The following is a 26,586-nucleotide window of genomic DNA, read 5'->3' as shown; positions in this document are numbered from 1 at the left end:
CGCTGGTCACTCTACACTCACCCATTAGTTCCCACTGGCCCCAGGTGACTGTTTTTTCCCTGTAACATGTGCAGCTAATACAAGAAGACCTGGCTTAGGGCTCCCTTTGCCTTTGAAGCCACCAGGAGGAGGAGAAAAGCTCAGTGGTGTCCTTTGAGTCAAACAGAAATGTTTTCCTGAATCAGCATTAATGTGGTAGAAAGGAAAGAAAAATTGACCAGCTGATCACAAAACCTTCCAGGACCACAAACCCCTTAGAGTCAGGTTTAGAGTGGGTCAGTGTTTGCCCTGATTGAACTTGGCTTAGAAAAACCCTCCATGCAGCCCTTTCTGATTCATAAGGCTTCTCAAATCCCTCAAACAACATATCCAGGGTGGCTGCTTAAACATTCAAATCTCTGGTTAATCACAAAGCTACAGTCATCAAAACAGTATTGTACTGGCATAAAGACAGACACATAAATCAACAGAGCAGAACAGAGAGCCCAGAAAAGAACGCACACTTTTAGGGGCAATTAATCTACGACAAAGGAGGCAGTCAGGATTAAAGAGTTAAATGTAAGACCTGAAATCATAAAACTTCTAAACGAAAACACAGGCAGTACGCTCTTTCACATCAGTCTTAGTAATACTTTTTCGTAAATGTCTCCTCAGGCAAGGGAAACGAAAGCAAAAATAAACAAATGGGACTGCATCAAACTAAAAAGCTTTTGCACAGTGAAGGAAACTATCAACAAAACAAAAAGGCCACCTACTGAATGAGAGAAGTTATTTGCAAATGATATATCTAATAAGGGATTAATATCCAAAATATATTAAGAACTCCTACAACTCACCTCCAAAAAGAGAAACAATCCTATTAAAAAATGGACAGAGGATTTGAATAAACATTTTTCCAAAGAAGACAGATAGCCAACAGGCACATGAAAATATGCTCCACATCATTAATCATCAGGCAAATGCAAACCCAAACCACAATGAGATACCACCTCACACCTGTCCGAATGAATAGTCAACAAGACCACACATAACAAGTGTTGGTGAGGGTGTGGAGAAAAGGGGACCCTCCTGCACTATTGGTGGGAATGTAAATTGGTGCAGCTACTATGGAAAATAGTATGGAGTCCTCAAAAATAGAACTAACATTTGATCCAGCAATTCCACTCCTGGGTATATATCTGAAGAAAACAAAAACACGAATTCAAAAAGATACATGCACCCCTAGGTCCTCTGCAGCACTATTTACAATAGCCAAATCTCTGGAGTATATATTTTAAAATGTGATATATATTCTTCATAAATAAAAAAATAAAAATTTACAAACTGTGAACAAACAGGCTTTCAGGGGTGCTGGAATGTGGAGGCAGAGAGGGTGTTCAGGGACCCCAGGGCAAGGACTCTGCTTTGTCCCCTGGGTAGGAAAGTGTCCTTCCTGGTGCACAGTTCGGGTTATGAACCAGGAACGCTGGCTGTCTGGAAACACGCCCTTGTGAGTACAGCACATGGACTGTTGTATAAGTTCTTCCAGGCTGGTGTGTGAGCCACCAGTATAAACGAGCAAAGGAGTAACAAATATAGAGCCTTCCCAATCCCAGGAGACTGTTTGCAGGGACAGGGTAGCAGGTACCTGAGTGCCTCTGTTGGGGGCACTGGGGACCATGGCAAAGTGTGCTGATTTTCTGCATCTAAGCACAGCTGCCTTGCTCTCAAAACAATTTTATTTCCTTGGCTAATGAAATTGAGAACCTAAGCTGACCCTACAGTGTGTATGGTTTCTTCTCACCCACCCATAGGACACGCAAAATGCTGCGCTGTTAGTTCTTTTAAGAGGGTCTTCTTGGAAGTGCCAGGTGACAAGAATGAAACGTACAGACACCATGTACTATAGAGAGGGTCTCTTGAAGTAAATCCCATATGTGCTTTACATGAAGTCTGATCCTTTTTTTCCCCTTGGGATCACAACTGTGAAATTATAAAGGACAGCAACTAGAAAAGATAACTTGATATATCATCACTCATTTCACGTGCATCTCTTCAGGAGCCTATCTGAAAAACTCCAAGCACTAAAAGGCGGTCACATTTAACTCTGCTCCTCTGGCCCACAAAGGTTATTATAGCTGTCTGTCTGGCTGTCCCTCCACTGCCCCCGTGGACACTCAGGCACAACCAGCAGACTGACCCACAGCAATAGCCTCTAGGACAGGCAAGTACAGGCTGTCCCCATGATCCCCAGGCGCTGGCCAAGCCACTGGAGTAACACCCAACCCGGCAATAACACAGAGGGCAGGAGTTTCCTTAAGGAAGGAAAGCAAGATGAGAAAGCATGTTTAGGGCAGGTGGTTGTGGTACATTTTCTTTTTTTTTTTCCTTCCATTTCCTAAGCTTTCCGTAATTTGATTAAAAAAAATTATTTTTTACTAAACATTTTTTTCATAAGAAATTGGAGACATATAAAGAAAATAAAGATCACTTAGAAAACCCATCGTCTTGAGTCAGTCTCTGTTACCAATGTAAAAATATATTATGACAATAAGAAAGGGTCAACAAAAAGATATTCCTTTCAATGTAGGAAACAATTATGCTGTCTTGATTATAGCAATATCACGGAGAAAATAAACTGATAAAAGGTTAATGAACTCACAATAAGCCCCAAATCAGAAATGAGGTCCATTGGCAACATGCTTATCTTTAAAGCAGTACGACTGAAATGCATATATTTTGTGATAAAGACAAATTAAGAACTGTTACGCTCACACGCGCGTGCATACACATAGGTATCCTTCATCAAAGCTACATGCTAAGCGTGATGGTTCTGACCAGCAAAGTCCCTGGCCTGCTTGCTCCTCCCAGGAGACAGCTGTGGGCCAGGGGCAGACAGCACTGCTCCAAACTCTCACTGTACCTTATCAGCAAAGTGCTGGATGATAAAGGATGTGTTTGACATTCTGGGTTTTTCAAACAAAGAGTTCTTGTTGACAAAATTATTATACAGCTTTTGAAGCCAGTTTTCATCAGTCCCATGTGGTAACTGGAAGAGAAAAGCAAACCAAATAGCAAGTAAGAAAACAGGGGAGGAAAAGCGCTAATTCTAAAAAACCAAGATGAGCTGCACCTCAGAGTGAACTGCTCTACATGAGAGGCTCCTGTTTCAAATGCAACTCTAGGCATAAATCTGTCTTTGATCTTATTCTTTACAGTGATATTTAAATGGACACATCAATGTTCTTTTATTTTTATTTTATTTTTAATTTTTGTTTTTTTGCGGTACGCGGGCCTCTCACTGTTGTGGCCTCTCCCGTTGTGGAGCACAGGCTCTGGATGCGCAGGCTCAGCGGCCATGGCTCACGGGCCCAGCCGCTCCGCGGCATGTGGGATCCTCCCAAACCGGGGCAGGAACCCGTGTCCCCTGCATTGTCAGAAGGACTCTCAACCACTGCGCCACCAGGGAAGCCCATCAATGCTCTTTTAGAAGAACAAAATGTTATTGATGAAAAGGAAACGGTCACATAATGACGTAAGAATGAAGGATTTTATTTCTGCAAAATTGGCAGTATTTTAACATTTCTTCCTCCCAAAATTATGTGAACATGATTTTTATTCTTGGTCAAATGGGGGAAGATTGGAACCCAAATGTAGTCCTCCCCACCCCCTGCCTCAGGAAGAAAGCTGTTTTGTCTTACTGCCTAGTTAATAACTACCTCCTTGAACTAAGATCTTACCTACTTAAACTAAGCTAGATGCAAAACTTGTTCTTGATACTGGTGATTGTGAAGCTATCAATTACATTCAGCCTGAACTCTGTGAATCTAATATTCCATATAGGGAATGACTCTGTAGAGTGGGTACAAATATTCCTAGAGGTTACCTTGGCCTCTGCACCCTGCCCCCAGTAGATCAGTCCAGAATGTTTGGCCCTGATGCCTGTCTTTTAATCTTACATCACTGAAGGGGCTAAAGCGTAGGTGGCACCAGAAAGGCTAATCTGTGAGAAGAACCATGGAATTGAGAATTCTAGGGAGAAAATACCAGTAAGTCTTCAACATTACAAGCATTTGGGGCTGGGGGTGGTAAAAATAAATCTTTGGGAAAGAAACAAGATGTGTGTTTAAACGTTAAAATATAACCTTTAAACCAAAAGAATGAATACTGTCCTAGGGATTAGTTTTTCCTGTGGCCTGACAAAGGACACTGCTAGGCTGACTCACTGTGAAGTTGTTCCTCCCAGAGGGTAATAATAATAGGAAAATTTCTAGAGACTCTTTTGTCAATTGTATGATGTTGATTTTTCAGCTGCACCTCCCAGTGGGTGACTCATGGAATCAGGAAGTAAGAGAAAACTCAGTTCCTATTAGTCATTAACAACTGGTGTATAGTCACTTGTTGTTTCCATGTCCACTCTATATATACACCTAGCAACAGCTTCAAAGGGCTCCTCCCTGCTGGACATGACCTAAGAGGTCATGCATGTTACCCAAGGGTGGGCTACACCTGCTGAGGGCAGGAGGCTCACCGGACCCTCTGGGGTTCCTGCTATGGACTGCTGTCTCAGTGTTAACATCCAACCAAATAGTAACACGTCAGGAATTTACATGTACATTAAAAAAAATCCATTTTGCAATATGCTCATCAATTACTACTCAGAAGTTGAAAACAACAGTTATTTTAAAAAGTTACCAAGCATTCTTCATCCAGTAACTCCAAAATACCCATTTTGGCTTCAATCAGGTCAATAACTGGTTGGTTGTCATAAAAATCTATCAGAGTCCAAGGAATATCTTCCTTCATATACTCTTCTTGTTCAAGTTTAAAGACATGCTGGAAACCCGGAAGTCAACATAGAAAGTAAAAGAGAACATTAGAGTGTGCTTCTGAAGAACAGGACATAAACGTTTGGAAAATGTAGATATATGACTGATTTGAATGCTTATGGAAGACCCTGAGATGCACGCCACCCTCCTTACCCACGATCAGTGCTGCTGAGGTCCTAACGTGGGTGTAGTTGTCATCTTCCAGCCCACTCGCAGGGGGTCCCCACATCCTGGGGTGTGAGGCCTGAGCCAGCCTGCCACCTGTAGCACTCAGGGTGGTCCTGGAGCCCCTTCCTGCTCAGCCACTGCTACTGTCCAACGCAGACCCAGCCTCTTTGGCCGGGTGGGAACCAGCCTGCCTGAGAATGTTGGCTCTGGGGCAGTATGAGAAGCTAACAACTTGGAGAGCTTTGTACAGTACTTGTTCGGGCCATGAGGGTACCAGGGAGGCCTCCCAGAGGGCTGGCTCAGGCGCATCCTGGCTGCAGGTGGCAGAAGGGGGAAGGGCTACGAGGAGAAAGGCGCCCACGGGAGAATCCCAGTGGAAATTGCACAGAAGCCCAATAGGTGGTTGAGAACTGAACGGCGCCCGTACAGGCCAGAGAGACAGCACAACAGTGATGGGGGTGGGGGGCAATGGATGGGGCTGCAAAGGACAGCAGAGGGGAGATCACATCAGCCCCCTGTGTACCCCCAGAGAATCTCAGACCTGTGGCCTTTTCCTAGGGGCAGTGAGGATCCACGGAGTTCACGATGAGATCTAAGTTCTGGAAAGATAACTTGGTTTGGGGGTGGGGATGGCTTTGAAGAGGGCAGGACTGGAGGCAGAAAGCCCCGTCAAGACTCAGCCCAGGGTTCTGTGGAGGCCAGACACTGTGCAAGGAAGGTGAGCAAGGGCAACGAAGCCGGGATGAACGTGAGGCTCAGGACACTGGGTCAGCAGTGGTGCTTTAATCGCAAGAGGGAGCGTAGAAGGCAAGGAGCCAGGAAGGGAAGGTGGCAGGTTCACTTTGTCACTGCTGAACTCCCAGAGGCCACCCAGATGCAGGGGTCCAGCAGCGGCCAGACTTACGGGACTGGAGCTAGGAGAGGGCTCACTAAGGCTTTCATGTTGATATTTTAAGGTTTTACCTCTTCCAGGAGGATCTGCACATTGATATAAGACTCAACCCCACACCCCCCCAAAATAAAGTGGGGCGGGGGAGAAGGAGGATGAAGTGGAAGAGGAGGAAAAGCAGAATAAAAAAAGAGAAAAATGGAATTGCAGCCTCTGACATGCTATTTTCAGGAAGTGTCTTGCACATGTTATTCTGAGGTTGAGGTGAACGTGTATGTCGGGGACCAAGACGGCACTGGCGTCCCGGGAGGGGCAGGATCTACAGACACAGTTCGACCTCAGGTGAGTTATGCTGCACACCCACTTGGAATAAATCTTAGTTTCAGTTATTAAATGCTAAACTTCCAGGGAATCCTTGAGAATGTTAACAGAATACAAATTCGCAACAGGGTGAAATCTTATGCTTATACATGACTTAATTCTGGAGCAAGGACTAGCAAAGCAAAAAAACATTTGCTGGGTATGATTCAATGTTAGGTCTTCTCCTTACGAGGATATTAGGCAGATACTACTGACCTGTTTTCAAAATAAGAAAAATGAGGCTCAGAGAACCCTAGGTCCCAGAGGTAGAGCTGAGACTCAAACCCAGTTCAGTTTGAGCAAAAGCCCATGCTCTCCATGATGTCACACTGTCTTCTCATGAGTTGTGTGGGAGAAGCTGAATTTCAAATGACAAGCAGGAGTTCTCCAGGTGAAGATGAAGGGATGGGGAAAGGACAGGGGCAGGTGGGTTGTGGCAGAGAGAGCAGCAGGTGCAGATGCTGAGGCTCACAAAGACTGGAGCCTTCAGGAAACTAAGTGGTTTGGTCTGGCTGCAGGGCGGGTGGCCTGTGTCCAAGAATGGCAGGTGATGAACTGAAACAGAAGTGGGCAAGTGGCTCCACAAAGATGAAATAGGATGGGAAGGTGCAGTTTCAAGATACGGCCACAAGATGGTGCAGTGACCCAGCATGTGAGTGATCCAGCAAGATTTGAAGAGGGAAAGAACCAGACTGAGCCTCTCTAAATGGTCTGTCTCTCTGTCTCTCACACACTCACACACTCACACACACACTCACACACTCACACACACACACACACACGGCTGAGAGCTAGTTTCAAGAAGGCAGAAAAGTCACTTACCAGGTTAAACTGCTGTTGCAGCTTTTCATTAGCATAATTGATGCAAAACTGTTCAAAGCTGTTCGCATCAAAGGTTTCAAAACTGAAATACAGTTTAAACAAGTTAAGATATAACTTGAAGGATATATACATTCATTTATAGGTTAGCATTTTTTCACAGATTTTACAGTTTAAAAGTTTTCTATGTTTTCTGCAAGTTTTAAATATGCCTCAAAGCTTCCGGTTTAAATATCCTAGCATTCAGTTTATAAGTCACCTTTTTCCAGGCTGCCCCAGGAAGGCATCTTGTGTGTACAAAACACCTACCTGAGGCAGGCATTAAAACAGGCATGGTACAATATGGCATATCATTTAATCCACACCATAACACTGTCATCAGCACTATTATCCTCACTTTATAAGACTGAGAAGTTGAAAAATTTGTCCGAGGACAAACAGTGTCAGACTGAGCTGTGAGCTGACCTGACTGTAACACTTATGTTTCCAGTGAAAAAGCAATGCTGCTTCCTGTTGCCCCACTCTTTGCTGCACGCAGAGGCAGCACGGTTTTGCCTCCCAAGGGATGCTTTCACAGTCCTTGGAGGAAAAGGGCAAGGCCATCTAATACCCATAGCCCAGCAGACCCCTTTAGGTCCAAGGCAGACAGCCCCACCTCCTTTTTCAGACTTTCAGTGTCTGTCTCTGGAGCTGCAAACTCACAAGCTGAGAGGGGACCAGTAGACGACAGAATGGGGGGGGCAGGCTGGAACCGTGCGGGGCCCATGATAACCCGGATTGCCCAACGGGCAGGTACTACTCAGCTCCAGCCAGCTGTGGCCATGGATTAATGCAGGTCAGGATGTGAGGTCACCTGATTCTCAAGAGAATCCAGAACCCCGATTTTATGTGAATCACCCCACTCTACGATGTGGGCTGAACAAAACTGGGGCACCCAATTCACCACCGGTCCAGATGAGCGCTCCTGCCAGAAGGAGGCTGAGTACTTTAGGTGTTAGCATTGATGCTCATCACCTCACTTAACCCAACACCGCCCTAAGTGAAGAGCTGCCCTGACCCCACTGTTACACCCGAGGGTCAGAAGAGATGGTGACCATTGCAATGTGGTGCCAGACATGCAATTCGACCCCAGCTCTTCGTGCCTCTAAAGCCTTAGTTCTTTTTTTTTTTTGTGGTACGCGGGCCTCTCACTGTTGTGGCCTCTCCCGTGGCGGAGCACAGGCTCCGGACGCGCAGGCTCCGCGGCATGTGGGATCTTCCCGGCCTGGGGCACGAACCTGTGTCCCCTGCATCGGCAGGCGGACTCTCAACCACTGCGCCACCAGGGAAGCCCCCTAAAGGCTTAGTTCTTAATCGCTCTAATCCCGAGAGGTTCCTGCCAGCTTCAGCCATGGGTCCCCTGGGAATCTCACTTGACTGAGCCCGTTTGGCTCAGTTTAGAATTCCTGGGGAGGTTAAGGGCCCGGACTGTCCTCTGGGCAGCTGCAGGGTGACTTGGAACAGGAGCAGAACCCACAGTCCTCACAGCCCCATTCCACACGCGCCCTGCGTGGTCCAGAGGCTCTGCCGGCCTGGACATTGCAGACAGGCCACGGCTGGGCCTGGAGGGGAGACAAAAGGGTCTCATCGTGCCCTGCAGCCCGCAGCTGGGGCCAAAGGCTGGACTTCCTAGGGCAGGGGTGGAATGTCGAACATCAATGACTGTTTTCCTGTTCACATCTGAACAATCCTTATGGTTCTTAAAATATCTTCACGATTTCTTCCATTTGACCTTTGTAATAACCCCGCCAGAGAGGTCCCCTCCGAACCTGAGGTTCAGAGAGGTTCTGTGACTTTCTGGGGGCCACACAACAGGTGTGGTGCCGTGCTCACTCCCTGCGGTCTGACTCCAAGCCCCAGGCCTTTCCAGCTCTGGGTCTAGAGAACATAAATACCCGACTGGCTGGGGAACCACAAGCCTCCATGTTTTTCCAAGCTGAAATCTCAACGCTCATAGCTTTGGCTTTCATTGCCTTCACAGAGGGTAACTTTTCTTTTCAGGCTGTCTTATTTCCAGGTCACCCTGAGCTCAGTTCTCTCAACAGCTGCAGGTGTGCATGCACGGGGGCTCACCTAGACATAAGCATACTGGAGAAAGGTGTGAAAGGATTCGCCCCAGACAGTAACACTCTTACTTCAAGAGGAGAGCTTATTTTTTTGGAGGGATGAAATGAATTCATGGGTGGCAGTGAGCATGTTACTTTTTAAATATCCAAGGAGGAATTTAATTTTAAAATAGAAATTTAAGATCTACTCTAACAAGTTCTTAAAAATTTACAATTACTCCTGTCAAAGATTTGCCCACTTAGCCAAAAATTCAACTTCCTTATGACAGTGGCCTATCAGCCTGCGGATCTGACGCCGCCCTGTCATTCTCCTGACTCACGGCTCCCTGTTCTCAGCTGCCCCCTCTCTTCTTCCTGCCCTGCTAACCTGCAGTACATCCATCTACTTATTCCCTGCCCAGAAATCATCCCAACCTCTAAGTATCTGCCTGCCCCCTCCACTAAAATTTAAGTCCCTAGAGGTCAGAAGCCATGTCTATTTTCTTTAACAATCACACCTGACATAGTTCCTGGCCCAAGCATATTTGTTCTTGAATGAAATAATATATTCTTAAAATAAAGGGCTACTGGGGCTTCCCTGGTGGCGCAGTGGTTGAGAGTCCACCTGCCAATGCAGGGGACATGGGTTCGCGCCCCGGTCCGGGAAGATCCCACATGCCACGGAGCGGCTGGGCCCGTGAGCCATGGCCGCTGAGCCTGCGCGTCCGGAGCCTGTGCTGCACAACGGGAGAGGCCACAACAGTGAGAGGCCCGTGTACCGCAAAAAATAAATAAATAAATAAATAAATAAATAAAGGGCTATTTATTTTAAAGACATTTTAAAAACACAGAAAAGAATAGAAAAAATATAACAGTCACATTTCCACCACAATGAGACAGACTATTGTTAAGCAGGGCTATTCCCGTTTAGAAGTCTGCTTAAATGATTATTGGCTGCTCAAATCCTTTTTTTTTTTAACGGACAAGGTAAATAATTTACTAGACTACCCCAGCAATGTATCACTAATTTATAACTGTTGACAGATACTATTAATTGGGAGTCATATGTACAGTATTAACTTAGAATCTAAGGTAAACAAGGAACTCCCCTGAGGCACAGCCTCACATTAAAGAGCTGTGGGAAAAGCGATTTCTCTCTCTATGCGTAAAAGTTCAGCGGCCCCTTTTGCCCGCCCTCCCAGCAGGCCAGCCGGCTCTCCCCTCCAAATGGGAAGGGGAGGGAGAGCTGCTTTTCTCGGGGTGTGGGGGGACACTCCCCAATCTCGGTGGAATACTCCGTGATGCCTTCCCTGGGACCATCTGCCCCTCCTCCCCCTGAGAAACCAGGGTGGGTCCTGGGAGAGGGAAGGGGTTGGGTGCTGAAGGCCAGTTGCTAACAAACAAAAGCCCGGGTGCTAACTCCCCTCACGCTGGCCAGGCCTCACTCACTCTTCCTGGCTGTTCTACAAGTGTCTTTAGCACAAGTCTGACCTGGAAAAGCAGGACTGGGCAATGAAAAGAAGCAAGAAAAAAACCCCAGTGTGGGAACTTGGTCCCCAAATGTATTAGAATTCTTGGAGGGACTTCCCTGGTGGCGCAGTGGTTAAGAAGCCACCTGCCAATGCAGGGGACAGGGGTTCGAGCCCTGGTAAGGGAAGATCCCACATGCAGCAGAGCAACTAAGGCCATGTGCCACAACTACTGAGCCTGCGCTCTAGAGACCGCAAGCCACAGCTACTGAGCCCACATGCCACAACTACAGAAGCCTGTGCGCCTAGAGTCTGTGCTCCACAACAAGAGAAGCCACTGCAATGAGAAGCCTGTGCACCGCAACAGAAAGGGGCCCTCGCTCGCCACAACTTCGCGTGCAGCAGCGAAGACCCAACACAGCCAAAAATAAATAAATAAATAAATTTATTAAAAAAAAGAATTCTTGGAGAATGGGGCAAACACATGACCCTCATGATCCAAGAATGGAAGAAGATTTTAGGTGTGAGGAGGCTGGTTGGTAAAAGGCCTGGGTTTGAGTCTACCTCTGGCCCTGTGAATGTGGGCAAGGTGCAGGACGGCTGGGGCTGTTATTTTCACCCTATGAAATGGGAAAGGTATGTCAGGGCGCTACACCTCACAGGGCCTCTATAGGGAAACAGAAGTGGGTGAGAGCCTCATACAGTGCTGGGTTTTCCCACCAGCAGAGCAACTCTGAAAGTGTCTTCCTAAGGCTTAGTTGTTTCATCTGTAAAACGAGGGTAATTATAAGGTTGTTTGAGGAATAAGAAGGTGCACGGAGACCACTCAGCATGGCAGCTGGCATGTGGCTCTGGAAGTTGGCCATTATTGATTTAGAATTTATTTAATATACCCTAGAAAAAAGACACTGTAGCCCAGAAGACTGTATTTAACATCCATACGCGGACCTCTCACTGTTGCGGCCTCTCCCGCTGCGGAGCACAGGCTCCGGACGCGCAGGCTAAGCGGCCATGGCTCACGGGCCCAGCCGCTCCGCGGCATGTGGGATCTTCCCAGACGGGGGCCCGAATCTGTGTCCCCTGCATCGGCAGGCGGACTCTCAACCACTGCGCCACCAGGGAAGCCCTGAACACCATCTTTCTGATCATGTGAAACACAAAAGAGCAACCAGAACAAAATGACGTAAAAATAACAGGCATTCGACGACATTAAAATGAGGAAAGACAAGCTCATTGAAGAGACTCTTACCCATAAATGTCCAAAACACCAATAAAAGTGTGCTGCTTGCCTGAAAACTGCAAGGCTTGATTAATTCTCTCTACAATGAAGTCAAACAGCTGAGCGTAGATCTTTTTGGCCAGCGCGTCCCTGGCGTTGATGGCCTGGGACCTGGTCATGGGTTTCACCACCGTCTCGGAGTTTGTGATGATTTTGCGATTACACAGCCACTGAGCGACTCTGACACTCTCCAGGCCCAGGAGCTCACAGAACACCTCCAGGTGACGGCCGTCCTCCTTCAAAAGCAAGACACAAGCCCCGTCAGGGCCATCGGGCCATCTAAACCGGCACTGGCCCACTCAGCCAGGCCCCTCGGCCTCTGCATGACCAGGCCTTAGGACACAGAGCCAGGTCTGGGAGTGAAGCAGGAGGACCTGCAGTGGCACTCAGCCTGCACCTGGTCCCTGGCAGGGCACCGCTGTGGTGATGCCAGGCAGCCCTGGGCTTGGTCCCACCTGGATTTTCGTTCTGGTCAAAGAATGTCAGTAGTGATTTAGGCCACAGAAGCAATCCTCTCCCCTCTCCTGTGCATGTGGACACAGCCTGGAAACCTCTCTTCCCTTTGCATCACATCCAGGCCACCTGCCAGAGCCTACACTCACCCTGTCCCTCCTTGTGTTGTTGGGATTTGCCCGGGGGGTCTGGCCCAGGAGGTACCTAGGTGTCATTGTCAGAGAGAACACGGTGGGCTCCCTGGACTAAAGTAGCTTCCCAGCCAACTTGAGGGCTGTGGTGGGGACTCTTCCTGGACGTACAAAGTGAATCTTATTTCTCTCCCAAGCCTGGGCAGGAGAGCTGCCCCACTGGCCAGCAGGCAAGGAGAGTTCTCCTCCTGTTTGTCTTCAGACAGCATGGACTAGGGGTCCTTATCACTAGGCAAGGAGATGTGATCCCATGTGACTGCACACCATCATTCCTCTCGGGAAGGGGAACTTCTGAGGCAGGCTGATCTGTAGACAGCACCTCAGCCAATCGGGAAAACCACATGATTGCACTTAAAAAGCATCAGAAGGCTTCCCTGGTGTCGCAGCGGTTGAGAGTCCGCCTGCCGATGCAGGGGACAAGGGTTCGTGCCCCGGTCTGGGAAGATTCCACATGCCGCGGAGCGGCTGGGCCCGTGAGCCATGGCCGTTTTGAGCCTGCGCATCCGGAGCCTGTGCTCCGCAACGGGAGAGGCCACAACAGTGAGAGGCCCGCGTACCGCAAAAAAACAAAAACAAAAAAATAAAAGGTAAGCTGGCTTTATCTGATTGAATTTGCCCAATATTTCAAGTTCTTGATGCAAATGACTGAAAATTACAGGACTGATAATTTTCTACAAAGATTTGACATCTTTTTTGTGGAATCTGTCTCCTAAGATTGATAGACAAAGGATTTTTAGTCTATCAATTTTAACTCCTCCTCCAAAATACTACCTTCACAACAAACTTCACAGGACAGAGTTCAAAGCAAGGGCATTTGTTGGGTGGAAATCATGGGAGTTTCAGAAGAAAAAGTGCAGCAGCCCATTTCTGCGGTAAATGAGCCAGTATCCAGAGGGAAAACCACACCTACACACATTCCAGGCCTACCATCACCTTTCTCCAAACTTCCCATTCCTTTGTGAACTGACTGACTCTGTCAGGGCTGGATATTGGTGGCGATGGGGGCGGGGCGCTTAATGTAGGAATCTGAGGAGAGGGAGGAGAATTACTTCCTGGTCATAGGGCAACAGGCCAAAAACACACCCTCCATTTCTGCTCAGCGGTGTCTCCCCTTAAACCGCAGGTCCCAGAGCTGAGAAATTACCAGGTGTACAAAATTAACAATTGTTCCCATCTGTTGTTTTGGGGACATGAAAGTAGATATTGTTATGGACTGAATGTTTGTTTCAGTCATATGAAAAACTCATATGTTGAAGCCCTAACCTCCAATGTGATGGTATTTAGGGCTTTTAGGAGGTAATTAGGTTTAGATGAGGTCATGCAGATGGGGCCCCCATGATAGGATTAGTGTCCTTATAAGAAAAGAGACTAGAGCTTGCTGTCTCTCTCTCTCTGCCGTGTGAGGACACAGCAAGAAGGCAGCTGTCTGCAAGCTAGGAAGAGGGCCCTCACCAAGAGTTCAACCATGCTGGCACCTTGATCTTGGACCTTCAGCCTTCAGGACTGTGAGAAAATAAATTTCTGTTGTTAAGCCACCCAGCCTGTGGTATTTTGTTATGGCAACCAGAGATGACAAGACACATATGTTAATACAAAGCTTTAACGATAAGAAGATTTTGCATTTCAGAGAAACATTTTTAACTGTGTGACTGTCCTCTTTACATGGATATTGTTGAGAATAAGCAAACACATACCCCAGCAAGAATCACCACTCATATAACATTTGTTGCTAAAGAGACACACACATAAACTTATCTTGTGTCCATTAAATAAAGAAATCCGTCACAAAACTTACATGGGAATATATTTCCATAGAGAGCACCACTGGTGTTTGAATCAGGCATGTGTCAGGAGGTAGGAGGCGTCCTTTCTACTAAAACTGTCCAGTGCCCTTAAGGCCCTGCATGATCTGCACATTTCCCTCCTGCCTACCCCCCATTTTCTGGCCTCATCTACCACCCCTCCTTTCTCTCACTCCTTTCTGCATTTACCAATCTTTTGGCTATTTTTCCAATAACACTTCCTGCCTTAGGGCCTTTGCACCTGTTGTTCCCTCTACTTCAAATGTTCTTCCTCGAAGCGTGTGTGTGAAGTGACACAATTCACTTCCTTATGGAATTAGAAAGGCTTTCTATGAATGCCAGATACAAAAGGCACAGCCCTGCCCCACCCCTACTCTGCTTCATTTTCCTTTTTAATGGCTATCGCCAGCTGCCAGAGCCTGTAACTGTTTATTGTGTCTCCCCCTCCTCCACTTCCTTCCCCCAGATCATAAGCTTCATGAAGGCCTTCTGATCTTGTTTTGTTCACTGCTGTTTCTCCAGAGCCTGTAACAGTGTCTGGCACAGAGTAGGCACTCAGGAAAAATTTGTTGAATAAAAGAAAAACAGAGAATGCATTTCCCCCTTCTCTACTGTTGCAAGGGGAAGAAGCTTTACTCTTTGAAGGTAACCCATGGAAACTCCTACCTTCCTTGTTCCTGTTAAACTGGTCTCCCCAGTAGGCCCAATGTGCCTGGTGCTAAAATGCAAAAGCAGGGTAACCATGAGAGGTTTCTACTGATGATCCTCCCAACACAGGAAGGGTGAAGCAAACACATATCTTACACTGACTGCCGATCTCTCGTTGCCCACTGCTATGATCTGCACATTGCCCAGATGTAGGATGGCTGCCAGGATCTTAAAAACATCCATCTGAAAATCTTCCTTGAAACCTGAAAACAAAATTTTTCCCAAATTAGGAATACTGCATTTCTTCTCTTGCTCAGTAACTAGTAAGATAAACACCTGAATTCTCTCATGACACTCTAGTACCATCAGTGCCAAGAGCTGGGACAGGGAACAATGAGTAGACCCCAGGGAAAATCCAGTTCACTGTCTTTCTAGTTTGACGTGTGCAGACACACAATGTGAGCTGTACAACCCACCAGGTTTCCCTTTTGCTGTGGCTGCTAGGAAGTTCAACACAACAATTAGTATCTGAGTAATGACTTCATGTCGGGTTTCTGGGAGAACCAGCTCTCATTCATTCTGTGTGCTGTGCTTTCTTGTTAATTTTTTTTTTTCTTTTTTGCTCATAAGCTCTCTGGATGCTTTTTATGGTGGGTGCTGGAAGGATTTCATTTGCCCCTCCAGCTCTGCACCCTGCTCTCTGCCCCAGGGGACTGGCCTGTTTGGACCAAGGCAATGGGTTCTGGTGGGGTTTGACCAGTGGGGACCCTGGCAGGAGATCAGAGAGCAGGAGGAGACAGGTGCTGGGTACATCTCCCCATCTCTTTCCCTGCAAAGTTGCCTCAGGCTGGCTGTGTTGCCAACTGACAGAATGTTACTGTTCCGAGTCAGCGCTGACTTTCCCCACCCTTCCCTTCAGGCTCTGTGCCTGAACAGAAAGGGCTGCTGCTTCCAGGTCCCTACTGCTCCTCGGAGCCCCCTTAGCCCCACAGTTTGTAGTTGCTCCCTTCATAAATAAACCCTCCTCCTTTTATCCTATTTGAATGTGCCCCATGTTTCCTCGATGGGACCCCGACCAATGTATGTGGAATATCACTTGTGAATGAAAAATGTTGCCTGCCATATCATCAAACAATGGGTGCTGTGGCCATCAGACCATCAGCCACTATCGCTGCCCACAATGGTGCACCCTGAGGGGATTCCGGATGGAGAAAAGCAGGAAACGGGTCCTAGATAGCTAAGGTGCGTATCAAAGGAATGATTTCAATGAACCCAGACTCTTGTATCTTCCCATAAATAGAAAAGTGCTAAATTCCTTAATTTGAGATGTCTGGTTTTCTTTAATTAACAGTAATCTTTTGATGTTCTGACTTAAAACTCCTACATATCCTGGCTCCTCCCTTACCTCTTGGGAGCAGTCCCTCAGAGCTAGCTGAGAGGCTGTGTGCCAGGCTGAAGTCCTCAGTTTTGTCCTCCAAATAAAACATAATTCTCAACTTTTAAGTTGTGCACTTTTTTCAGTTAACAGGAGACCCTCGACTCCTCCAGCAAAAGAGCAGCAGGTCCTAAATGCCCCGTAAGAGCCATTGCAGCCACCTGCTGCTTCTGACTTGAGGACATCTGGACTATCTCAATAGCAGCTAGGTCACGTTCTTAAATAATTTCCAAACCTGGAGAGACTTCTCTCTACTAAGATCACACAAAATCAAAGTCATAAAAGATTTCAAACCTATGGGACCTAATGAAACTTAAAAGCTTTTGCACAGCAAAGGAAACCATAAACAAGATGAAAAGACAACCCTCAGAATGGGAGAAAAGATTTGCAAACAAAGCAACTGACAAAGGATTAATCTCCAAAATATACAAGCAGCTTATGCAGCTCAATATCAAAAAAAAAAAAAAAACCCAATCAAAATATGGGTGGAAGACCTAAATAGACATTTCTCCAACGAAGACACAGAGATGTCCAACAAACACATGAAAAGATGTTCAACATCACTAATTATTAGAGAAATGCAAATCAAAACTACAATGAGGTATCACCTCACACCACTCAGACTGGCCATCACCAAAAAATCTATGAACAATAAATGCTGGAGAGGGTGTGGAGAAAAGGGAACCCTCGTGCACTGTTGGTGGGAATGTAAATTGATACAGCCACTATGGAGAACAGTATGGAGGTTCCTTAAAAACCTAAAACTAGAACTACCATATGACCCAGCAATCCCACTACTGAGCATATCCCCAGAGAGAACCATTAACTCAAAAAGACACATGCACCCCAATGTTCATTGCAGCACTATTTACAATAGCCAGGACACGGAAGCAACCTAAATGTCCATCAACAGAGGAATGGATAAAGAAGATGGGGCACATATATACAATGTAATATTACTCAGCCATACAAAGGAATGAAATTGGGTCATTTGTAGAGACGGGGATGGACCTAGAGACTGTCATACAGAGTGACGTAAGTCAGAAAGAGAAAAACAAATATCGTATATTAACACATACATGTGGAATCTGAACAAACTGGTATAGACAACCTTATCTACAAAATGGAAATAGAGACACAGACATAGAGAACAAATGTATGGATACAAGGAGGAAAGGGCGGGGGGGAGATGAATTGGGAGATTGGGATTGACACATATACACTATTGATACTATGTATAAAATACGTAACTAATGAGAACCTACTGTATAGCTCAGGGAACTCTACTCAGTGCTGTGTGGTGACCTAAATGGGAAGAAAATCCCAAAAAGAGGGGATATATGTATACGTATAGCTGATTCACTTTGCTGTATAGTAGAAACTAACATAATATTGTAAAACAACTATACTCCAATAAAAATTTTTAAAAAAATTTCAAACCAAAATTACATGGAAGCCTCCAGTTCAATCTGAGTCCAGGCATCTGCAGCTGTTCCATTTCGCGCTAATGCCTACATTTGAAGGACAGACGATTCTAACAGAAATAAACCCCTGAGCATCACCATGATAAATGACAGGTAAGTGATGAAGAAAAGCAACTAAATATACAAAGTTTGGGAATCTGCTCTGGCACTCCCACTCTCTGTATGATCCATCGCTTACTTACCCCATGCTTTCCAAAGCTGACAAAAGTGAAATAACAACTGCAAAGCAATGATGTCAAAGAAAGAACTTAAGACCTCACTTAAGTAATTACTTTTAGTAAGATAAAATCACTGCAAAAGCGCCACTGGCCTGAGGTAGATTTCAGTGAGAAACATAGTGGTCAAGTTTCTTGAGCCTGAGGTCCAGGATAGGTCTGCTTCCAGAGTATTCTTTCTGTCAGAGATCTTAATGGCTAGGCAAAGATCAAAGGATGAATTAAATGAGAGTCAGCAGAAGAACAAAGGAAATGAGCTCTTGATCAAAATGCACCCCCATTCTGCTTCCTCAGTGGGTAAATTGTGGCTAGCTAAAGTACCTGTGATATTGTGTTTTAAACTAAGTAGTATATACTTGGGCTTCATCCAGTTTCTTAACACACAGAACTTCTAAAACCCGGGCAACTTCCTAACTTCTGAGAGAGATTAAGATGTCTTTTGTTAATGAGGCAATTTTGGAATGCCCCTAGGTCATGTGAGGATGGGGGCCGGTTGCCAGGGGAAACAACCCTGTGATTGAGAGTTGGAACTTTCAGTCTCACCCCTCAAACTCCAGAGAGCAGAGAGGGGCTAGAAGTTGAACTAACTGCCAACGGCCAATGATTTAATCAACGGTGCCTATGTAATGAAGTCTCCATAAAAACCCCAAAGCACGAGGTTTGCAAGCCCCCAGGTGAACGCGTGGGGATTGTGGAGAGTGACACACTCAGACAGCATGGAAGCTCTGTGCTCCTTCCCACATAGTTGCCCCTGTGTATCTGTTCCAAATGACTGTTCCTGAGTTCTATCCTTTTATAATAAATTGATGATCTAGTAAGTAAAATGTTTCTCTGAGCTCTGTGAGCTGCTCTAGCAAATTAATTGAACCCAAGGAGGTGGTTGTGGGAACCTGTGATTTACAGCCATTCAGTTACAATCACAGGTGACAACCTGATCTGAAGCGGGGTGGGCTGGGGGCGGTCCTGTGGAACTGAGCCCTCAACCTGTGGGATCTGAGGCTTTCTCCAGGTAGATAGTGTCAGAATTGAGGCGAATTGTAGGACACCCAGCTGGTGTCCAGAGAATCGCTTGGTGTGGGGACCCCCCTCCCCTCCCCCTCCCCCCCCAGCACACACTGGAATTGGGTCTCAGAACCATTTTAGTACCTCAGAAGCAGAGCCAGAAGGGAAAGCAAATGAAGCTCTGCAGCAGGCATTATCCTTCGTACTTTCTACATGTCACCTCGTCTAATGCTTACAACAACTATATAAAGTACTAGTACTGTTCCCATTTTACAGAGGGGGAAACTAAGGCATAGAAGGGTTAGGGAACCTGCCAAAGTTACAATCACACCGGGTGTATCATGGCTAAGCAGTGTACCGCCAGTGACCACTGCAGTGTGTGAAAAGACCTGCGGAGTCATGAAGCTGCCTTAGCTCACCCCAGGGTGTATAAAAGTGATGGTTCCCTATGACCCTGCACCAGGCAAAGAAGTCTGAGCAGATCCCAGAAGTCTGCTTACTGGGCGTGTTGTGAAGTGGATTTGTGTACTGAACTAGATGACCTCACTGCTAACCTTGTCTGTTTCTCCAAACTGTCTCCAGAGCAAACCACAGCAATGGACAAATCAACCAACAAGTACGTGTTTAGCAATTACATTTAAAAAAGGTTATCTGCCTGAATGTGTTATAAGCCTATGTATGATTCGTGTTGGGCAATCTGCCCTTGAGGGGGTCTCTGTCTAAGATGATAACACTGAGACACAAACAAGAGGACACAGCCAATGGGACAAGCAGTATACACGAGATATTCACATTGTTGGAGACATGCTATTGGATAGAACTTTCCTTGGGGATGCAATGGTCTTTATCTGTGCTGAACAATATGGCAGCTATTAGCTACATATGGTTATGAGCATTTGAAACATGTCTAGTACAACTGAGAAATGAATTTTAAAATTTATTTCATTTTAATTAATGTAAACAGTCACTTGTGGCTAGTACTTAACTGTGTTGGACAACGCAGGTTTAGAGACCATGAAATCAACACACAGCATGAGATTATTGGCTGTGGGGGTCACAGGATGATGGCAATCTCAAAGTTAGTGAGTTCCATGCATGAATCTACTCCACAGCAGCAAACAGACCTCCAAAGCCTGCTCAAACTTCTTTGCCTGGCCAGGGGTCCTCAGGGGACATCCATGTTTAAACGCACTGGGGTTGAAGCTTAGCTTCATGACTCCACCCACGAATCTTTTCACAAATTGCAAGAAAACTATAAGGAACCCATCAACTATGCTCACTCTATCACCTAGGACAAGGGTCAGCAAACGTTTCCTTATTAGGCTTTGCAGGCTATAGAGTCTATGGCACAAGTACTCAACTCTGCCACCATAGCATGAAAACGGCCACAGATCATACTTAAATGAGTGTGGCTGCGTTCCAATAAAACTTTATTTACAAAAACAGGCTGCAATCTGCCAGCCTCTGGCCTAGGACATTTTTTAGTGATTCATACTTTGAGGTCATGCTTTCATTAAATGTGTACTGATCTCTCATTCTGATAGAGCACGCCACAGTTCATAAACCAAGAGACGTTACCTCTTAATCCTCACAACATCCCCAACAGCTACTGTGCTGGCTACTCTCCAAAGATGACCCCCAATGCATTACCCTCCCATTGTTCATGCCCTGTGTAGTTTTCTCCCCATGGGTCAAGGGTCTGAGCTGGCCCTATGCCTTGCTTTTGATTATTAGCACACAGCAGCAGTGATGCTGCACTGCTTCCGAGGAGGCCGGTTCATAAAAAAACCTGCAGAGTCCACCTGAGCCTGTTGGAACTAGCTCTGGGAGAAGCTAGCCACATGTGACCGGCATGCTGTGAGGAAGGACACATGGAGGAAGAGAAATGCCCACCCAGCCCTCAATAATTCTAGCCATGCCAGCCCATGTGAGAGAAGAAGCCCTCAGCTGATCCAGCCCTTGCCACCATCATACGAGAATCCCCAAGTAAGAAGTGCCCAGGTGAGCCCAATCAGCCCGGAATCACAAGAGATAATAATAAATTGTCATTTTAAGAAAGATAAAGCTCTTGTTCTCAGAGGACTCATAGCCATGTCCAATGCATGCATGTGGAGCAACATTAAGAGCTGCATATTGCTCTACAAAGATTTTCTTTTGTTCAGTTTAAGTGAACTTTGCAAAATTAAATTTTGTAGCAAAAAAGAGATCTGATCTTTTTAAAATTAGAAGTTTTGTTAGAACGACTGATTAGGGTAGAAATTGAATGCTAGTTCATAAATTCCTGATGGAAAGGAAGAAGCCCAAAGTTAGACACTTTTTATTTGAAAGGTCTATCTCGAGGTTTTCACACAGTTCACATATTAGAATGAGAAGCTTCTACATGATTATTTCTTCTCTTTTAGGTATATCATTGTTCTCAAATATTCTCATTCAGATTTAGTAGGTCTGGGGTGATATCTAGATATTAGAATTTAAAAAAAAAATCTTCTCAGGTGATCTGACATTCTAGTATTCAGAACCACTGGCAATAAGTCACTGTTTCTCAAAGAGTTATACTCTTAGCTAAGATCATTTATTTATTTTTTAATAAAATTAATTATTTTTATTGCTTCTTCAAGGATATTCTTTTTTCCTTTTTTTTTGAATTGGGGTATGGCTGTTTTACAATGTTGTGTTAGTTTCTACTGTACAGTGGAGTTCCCTGTGCTATACAGCAGGTTCTCATTAGTTATCTATTATACATATTAGTGTATATGTGTCAATCCCGATCTCCCAATTCATCCCACCCTCCCAAGAATATTCTTAAGTAAAACTTTTTTTTTTTTTTTTTTGCGGTACGCGGGCCTCTCACTGTTGTGGCCTCTCCTGTTGCGGAGCACAGGCTCCGGACGTGCAGGCTCAGTGTCCATGGCTCACGGGCCTAGCTGCTCCGCGGCATGTGGGATCGTCCCAGACCGGGGCACGAATTCATGTCCCCTGCATCGGCAGGCGGACTCTCAACCACTGCACCACCAAGGAAGCCCAGTAAAACTTTTTTTTACTGTGAGCCCATGGAGGTGAAGAATACTTTGACTACTGCTATAATTTGGTGCCCCTTCCATAAGGTTTCTTTTTTTTTAAGGATTTTATTTATTTATTTTTTTGGCTGTCTCGGGTCTTAGCTGCAGCACACAGGATCTTCGTTGAGGCATCGGGGATCTTTTGTTGTGGTGAGCGGGCTCTTCATAGCAGCATGCGGGCTTCTCTCTAGTTGTGGTGTGCAGGTTTTCTCTTCTCTAGTTGTGGCATGCAGGCTCCAGGGTGTGTGGGCTCTGTAGTTGTGCACACGGGTTCCAGAGTGCGTGGGCTCTGTAGTTGTGGAGCGCAGCTTCAGAGCATGTGGGCTCTGTAGTTTGCAGCACTCAGGCTCTCTAGTTGAGGCACATGAGCTCAGTAGTTGTGGCACACGGGCTTAGTTGCCTGGTGGAATGTGGGATTTTAGTTCCCTGACTAGGGATCGACCCCGCGTCCCCTGCATTGCAAGGTGGATTCTTTACCACTGGACCACCAGGGAAGTCCCTGCCATAGGGTTTTTAAAATTATTTATTCATTCATTCATTCATTTTTATTGGAGTATAGCTGCTTTACAATGTTGTGTTAGTTTCTGCTATACAACGATGTGAATCAGCTATATGTATACATATATCTCCTCCCTCTCACCCCCTCTTCAATCCCACCCATCGAGGTCATCATACAGCACAGAGTTGATTTCTATATCTTTTAAGGGAAAAGCACCTTTTTGACCGCTTGGTCTCCAAATATGGTTTTTGATTGGCTCATCTTAAAATGAGAATTTATTAGGTGTCTTCAGAACACATGCATGCTGGGCATCCCAGCCTTTTTGGAGAAAATGGCCACTCCTGGGATAGGATGCTTTCACTTACCCAGTAGTGTGAAGGTCTTCTGAGTCTCTATCATGTTGGCTCTGTCATTCACGCCCTCAATGATGGTACTGCCCCCCATTCTCGTATAATTAAATTCTTCTGCACTCCCTGAAATCAAAAGTAAGGCTGTGATATCTGTGACACAGAAATTTGAACATACATGTACATCAGAAGCGAGAAGAAAAGTTCACACTTAATGTGCTGTCTTAAGCAGTTTAAAAATGTCTTTCCACTTATTCCTTAGAATTCTACGTTGCTGACTCAGAAGCTGAGGCTCAGAAAAGTGAAGTGGCCTGCTCTTGGACCCACAGCTGACCGCAGGGCAAGAATTAAAACACCGGCCTGACTCCAGAGCGCATGGTTTTTGTTCCCATACCTAATAATTTTATACAGCATTACTGAGGTTTACTGAACGTACGATTAACTGTAGAAAACTTGATAAGTTTTGATAAACATATACCATTATAAAAACATCACTATGGTCAAGATAATAACCATATATGCATCTAATATTTGAATAGTAGGGAAGCCTTCAGAAAGCTCTTCCATGTTCGCTCTTCACATTGTATTTGGCAGACAAGGCATGGATATTATCATTATATGAAATCTGAAGAAACTTAGATTCTACAAGTGCAAGTAACTTCTCCAGGATTAGGGAGTGTGCATTCAACTCCGAGACACTAGACAATTCTGTCTACCAACATGGCACAAACGACCAAGACAGGAGAGTCGAGATACCACCGGAGTTGGGCCATTTGCACGAACCGACAAATAGCTCATTAATTATGGTTATGATTAATAATGATTTTGAGTCATCAAGGAAATTCAAATTATGATAGAGGTACTCTGTCTCAGAAGACACGGAAATATGTCATAGCTGTTAGAAAAATGACCATCCAAGAAGTTCAGATAAAAAGAAAAGTTTGGGGACTTAGATCAGTAAGTCCCAGTGGTCAGAAGGCCTTCTTCAGGTAGTTCTAGCTGGATGGACCATAATCACTCTGGAATTTTGAAAAGAACCCTGGAGTTGAAGGGGTCCCGTATTCCTGGACTCACTTTGCCCCTAACTAATCTATCTCCTTAGTTAAATGCATCAAGTCCACCCCTGGAACCCAAGGATCTTATGTTTTTGGACAGAATACTTTTTTTTTTTTAAAGTGACGATATTATAAGAAGATGAAATTAACCTAGAATTTAAATTCCTACGTAAAAAAGAGACTCTTCCACACACCATGCATTACGTACCCAATTTAAGATGTTTAAATTCCGACTGCTGTGCAGATGCACAAAGCTGATAGAAAATGTGGTAATTTCGCTCATTTTCTGACTGTAAAATAAAGAAAAGCCCTGAAATTACACAAGCCCTTTACAAATGAAAATGTGAGGTTTTCAACAAGAGGGTCTTAGATGGCTAATCTGGATTGACAGTTCTGCTCTCATGGACACGGACGTCTACGTGTGTTTTTGCTGTGACCCAACTTCTTGCCTCCACTGGCTCACAGAGGGAGAACTGGTGGCCCAAGATCACCTTCCAAATAACCACCACAGAGAAAATGTTATTAAACGAAACATTCTACGAAATGGAAATAATGTAGTTAGTACCAGGTGAAATTTTAAAGAAACTCCCTGCAATACAAGGTTTACCGTTACTCTCCTTCTGGGACAAAACGATGAGAATTTTCTCCATTTTATGGACAGAAGTCTTTTTCTTAAACCCCGCCTCTCTAGATCTGATCCCATTCCCTTCCTGATACAAAAGCCAGTCTAACAGCTTTGTCTATTTCAAGTAGTCTTTGTGTTCTAGAAAGATAAACTTGATTTTTAAATGCTAAGGACTTACGTGCCTAAAACTGAAAGTCATAAACTTTTCCCTCAACCATATAATTCCACTAATACTGCACCTACTCATCAATTTTCATTTTTAAGAAATAGAAAAATAAATAACCCAAACTGCAAATGAAATATAGGAAAACTGTATTCTTCAGGTCACAAACAATGTAGGTTTTCTAATGAATATATGAATGTGAACCATACTATAAAAGTTGGGGAAAAGGAAATTTAATATTTTTATACTTACTTGAAAGACAACTCTGGATTTCTCCAGCAGGTAAGTTCTCATGTTGGCTCCTATAATTTGATTTCTCTCATCAAAACTGATTTCTGTGTATTTCCCAAACCGACTGCTGTTGTCATTGCGGGTGGTCTTGGCATTTCCAACAGCCTACAAAACATAGTAACAACATTATAAAAAACCTTTGCATCAATATTATTGGAGCAGTTACAGTAAAATCCAGTCCTGTATGCTGGGGAAAAGTCTGATTATAGAGGGAGGCCGGGAGGCAGGGGCTCACAGGGAATAAGACACATCCTTACGTCTCCTCAGTCTCACCTCAAGGCTCTCCTCAGTCTTACTGGTAGACACTGAGCGGGATCAGAAAACACATGGGTTCTGATGTTTTAAGACCCTAGGTTCCTTTTTTACTATCTGTGTGATGCTAGAAAAGTTATTTCATCTTTCCAAGTCTCATTTTCTCTAGCTGTAATATGGGGAAGTATGCATCTCACAGAGTTGGGAGAATTAAATGAGATAATATACAGTGCCTCAACTCATCTATGCCTAAAATATTAGAGATGCTCAACTCAAAGTCTACATCCTTCATCCAACCTTTATTTCTGTCCTTATCCCTTACCACTTCCCTACTCGAACTTTCTACTCAACCAAAAAACTGCCTTCTTCCATCCCTCCCACACTGAGCATGATTTTTTCCTTTTACTTCTGCTACTGAATTCTGTCTCTCCTCTTGCCCACCCTGCTCTCCCTTCCTGGGCACCTTCCATCTGGAAGTACCCTTCCTACGCACACACGTCGCATTCCTGTCCAGGCCATCATGCTTTTGGACAACATGTATGTACTGGCAGGCAAAAGTAAACCAAAGTAGACATGGTCCTGCCTTCATGGAGCTTACAACAGCGGGTGAGACCAACCCTAAACAAATAACCACACAATATCATCCACTGGGCATTTAACAGGGTAGTGCTTCCTGACAACCTTTTTACTGCCATCTTGGATCATGATTTATCTTTCTATTCGAATTTAAAATATGTTATGTTAGAGGAGTCTTAAAACTTGGGGATTGGACCTTATTTTCATTACTTCCTGTATTATTTCGGCACAGTGACTTAAACAAAATAGGTGGTCTAATAAATATTCATGGAGGATTTTGATTCAAGAAAACAGGGAGAAAGAGTCTAGGAATCTAACGTTCTTAATTATTTGCTATGCTTCCAAATAAATCCAAATCAATCCCCTTCCCAATTTGCAAGGCAGTCAGAGTTGGCCTCTGGGCCCTCTCGTGAGCTGTCAGATGCCCCTTCTTCCTTGAGGGTTGTCTCCTTACCCCTGGGTGCCATCGTGGTTGGCCTTGCCCACATATCTGAGCCAGTCAGTGGTGTGCTGATGAATCACCCTCGGGGAGGGGAGGAGGAACAGCCTGGATATGTGACATTTGCCAATTTGTAAGGTGTAAATACTTCCACCATGACTGATTTCAAACTAC

General features: G+C 45.1%; 1 protein-coding gene across 1 annotated transcript in view; it reads right to left on the bottom strand.

Moving 5' to 3' along the window:
* Window positions 1-26,586, bottom strand: part of MYO5C (myosin VC) — a 116,446-nt gene that overhangs the window by 66,992 nt on the left and 22,868 nt on the right. The window contains exons 6-13 of the mRNA XM_070044919.1: window positions 25,107-25,250; window positions 24,275-24,356; window positions 23,030-23,137; window positions 15,127-15,233; window positions 11,847-12,112; window positions 7,048-7,129; window positions 4,675-4,815; window positions 2,903-3,028 (exon numbers count right to left, since the gene is read on the bottom strand). Of these exons, the coding sequence (XP_069901020.1) occupies window positions 2,903-3,028; window positions 4,675-4,815; window positions 7,048-7,129; window positions 11,847-12,112; window positions 15,127-15,233; window positions 23,030-23,137; window positions 24,275-24,356; window positions 25,107-25,250 (1,056 nt within the window). The remainder of the gene's footprint in view (window positions 1-2,902; window positions 3,029-4,674; window positions 4,816-7,047; window positions 7,130-11,846; window positions 12,113-15,126; window positions 15,234-23,029; window positions 23,138-24,274; window positions 24,357-25,106; window positions 25,251-26,586) is intronic.

This window comes from Globicephala melas, chromosome 2 (genome assembly GCF_963455315.2).
Source record: "Globicephala melas chromosome 2, mGloMel1.2, whole genome shotgun sequence".
In the NCBI taxonomy this organism is placed as follows: domain Eukaryota; kingdom Metazoa; phylum Chordata; class Mammalia; order Artiodactyla; family Delphinidae; genus Globicephala; species Globicephala melas.
Note: the sequence above shows the minus strand (reverse complement) of the source record. Positions and strands in the feature narration are given on the sequence as shown.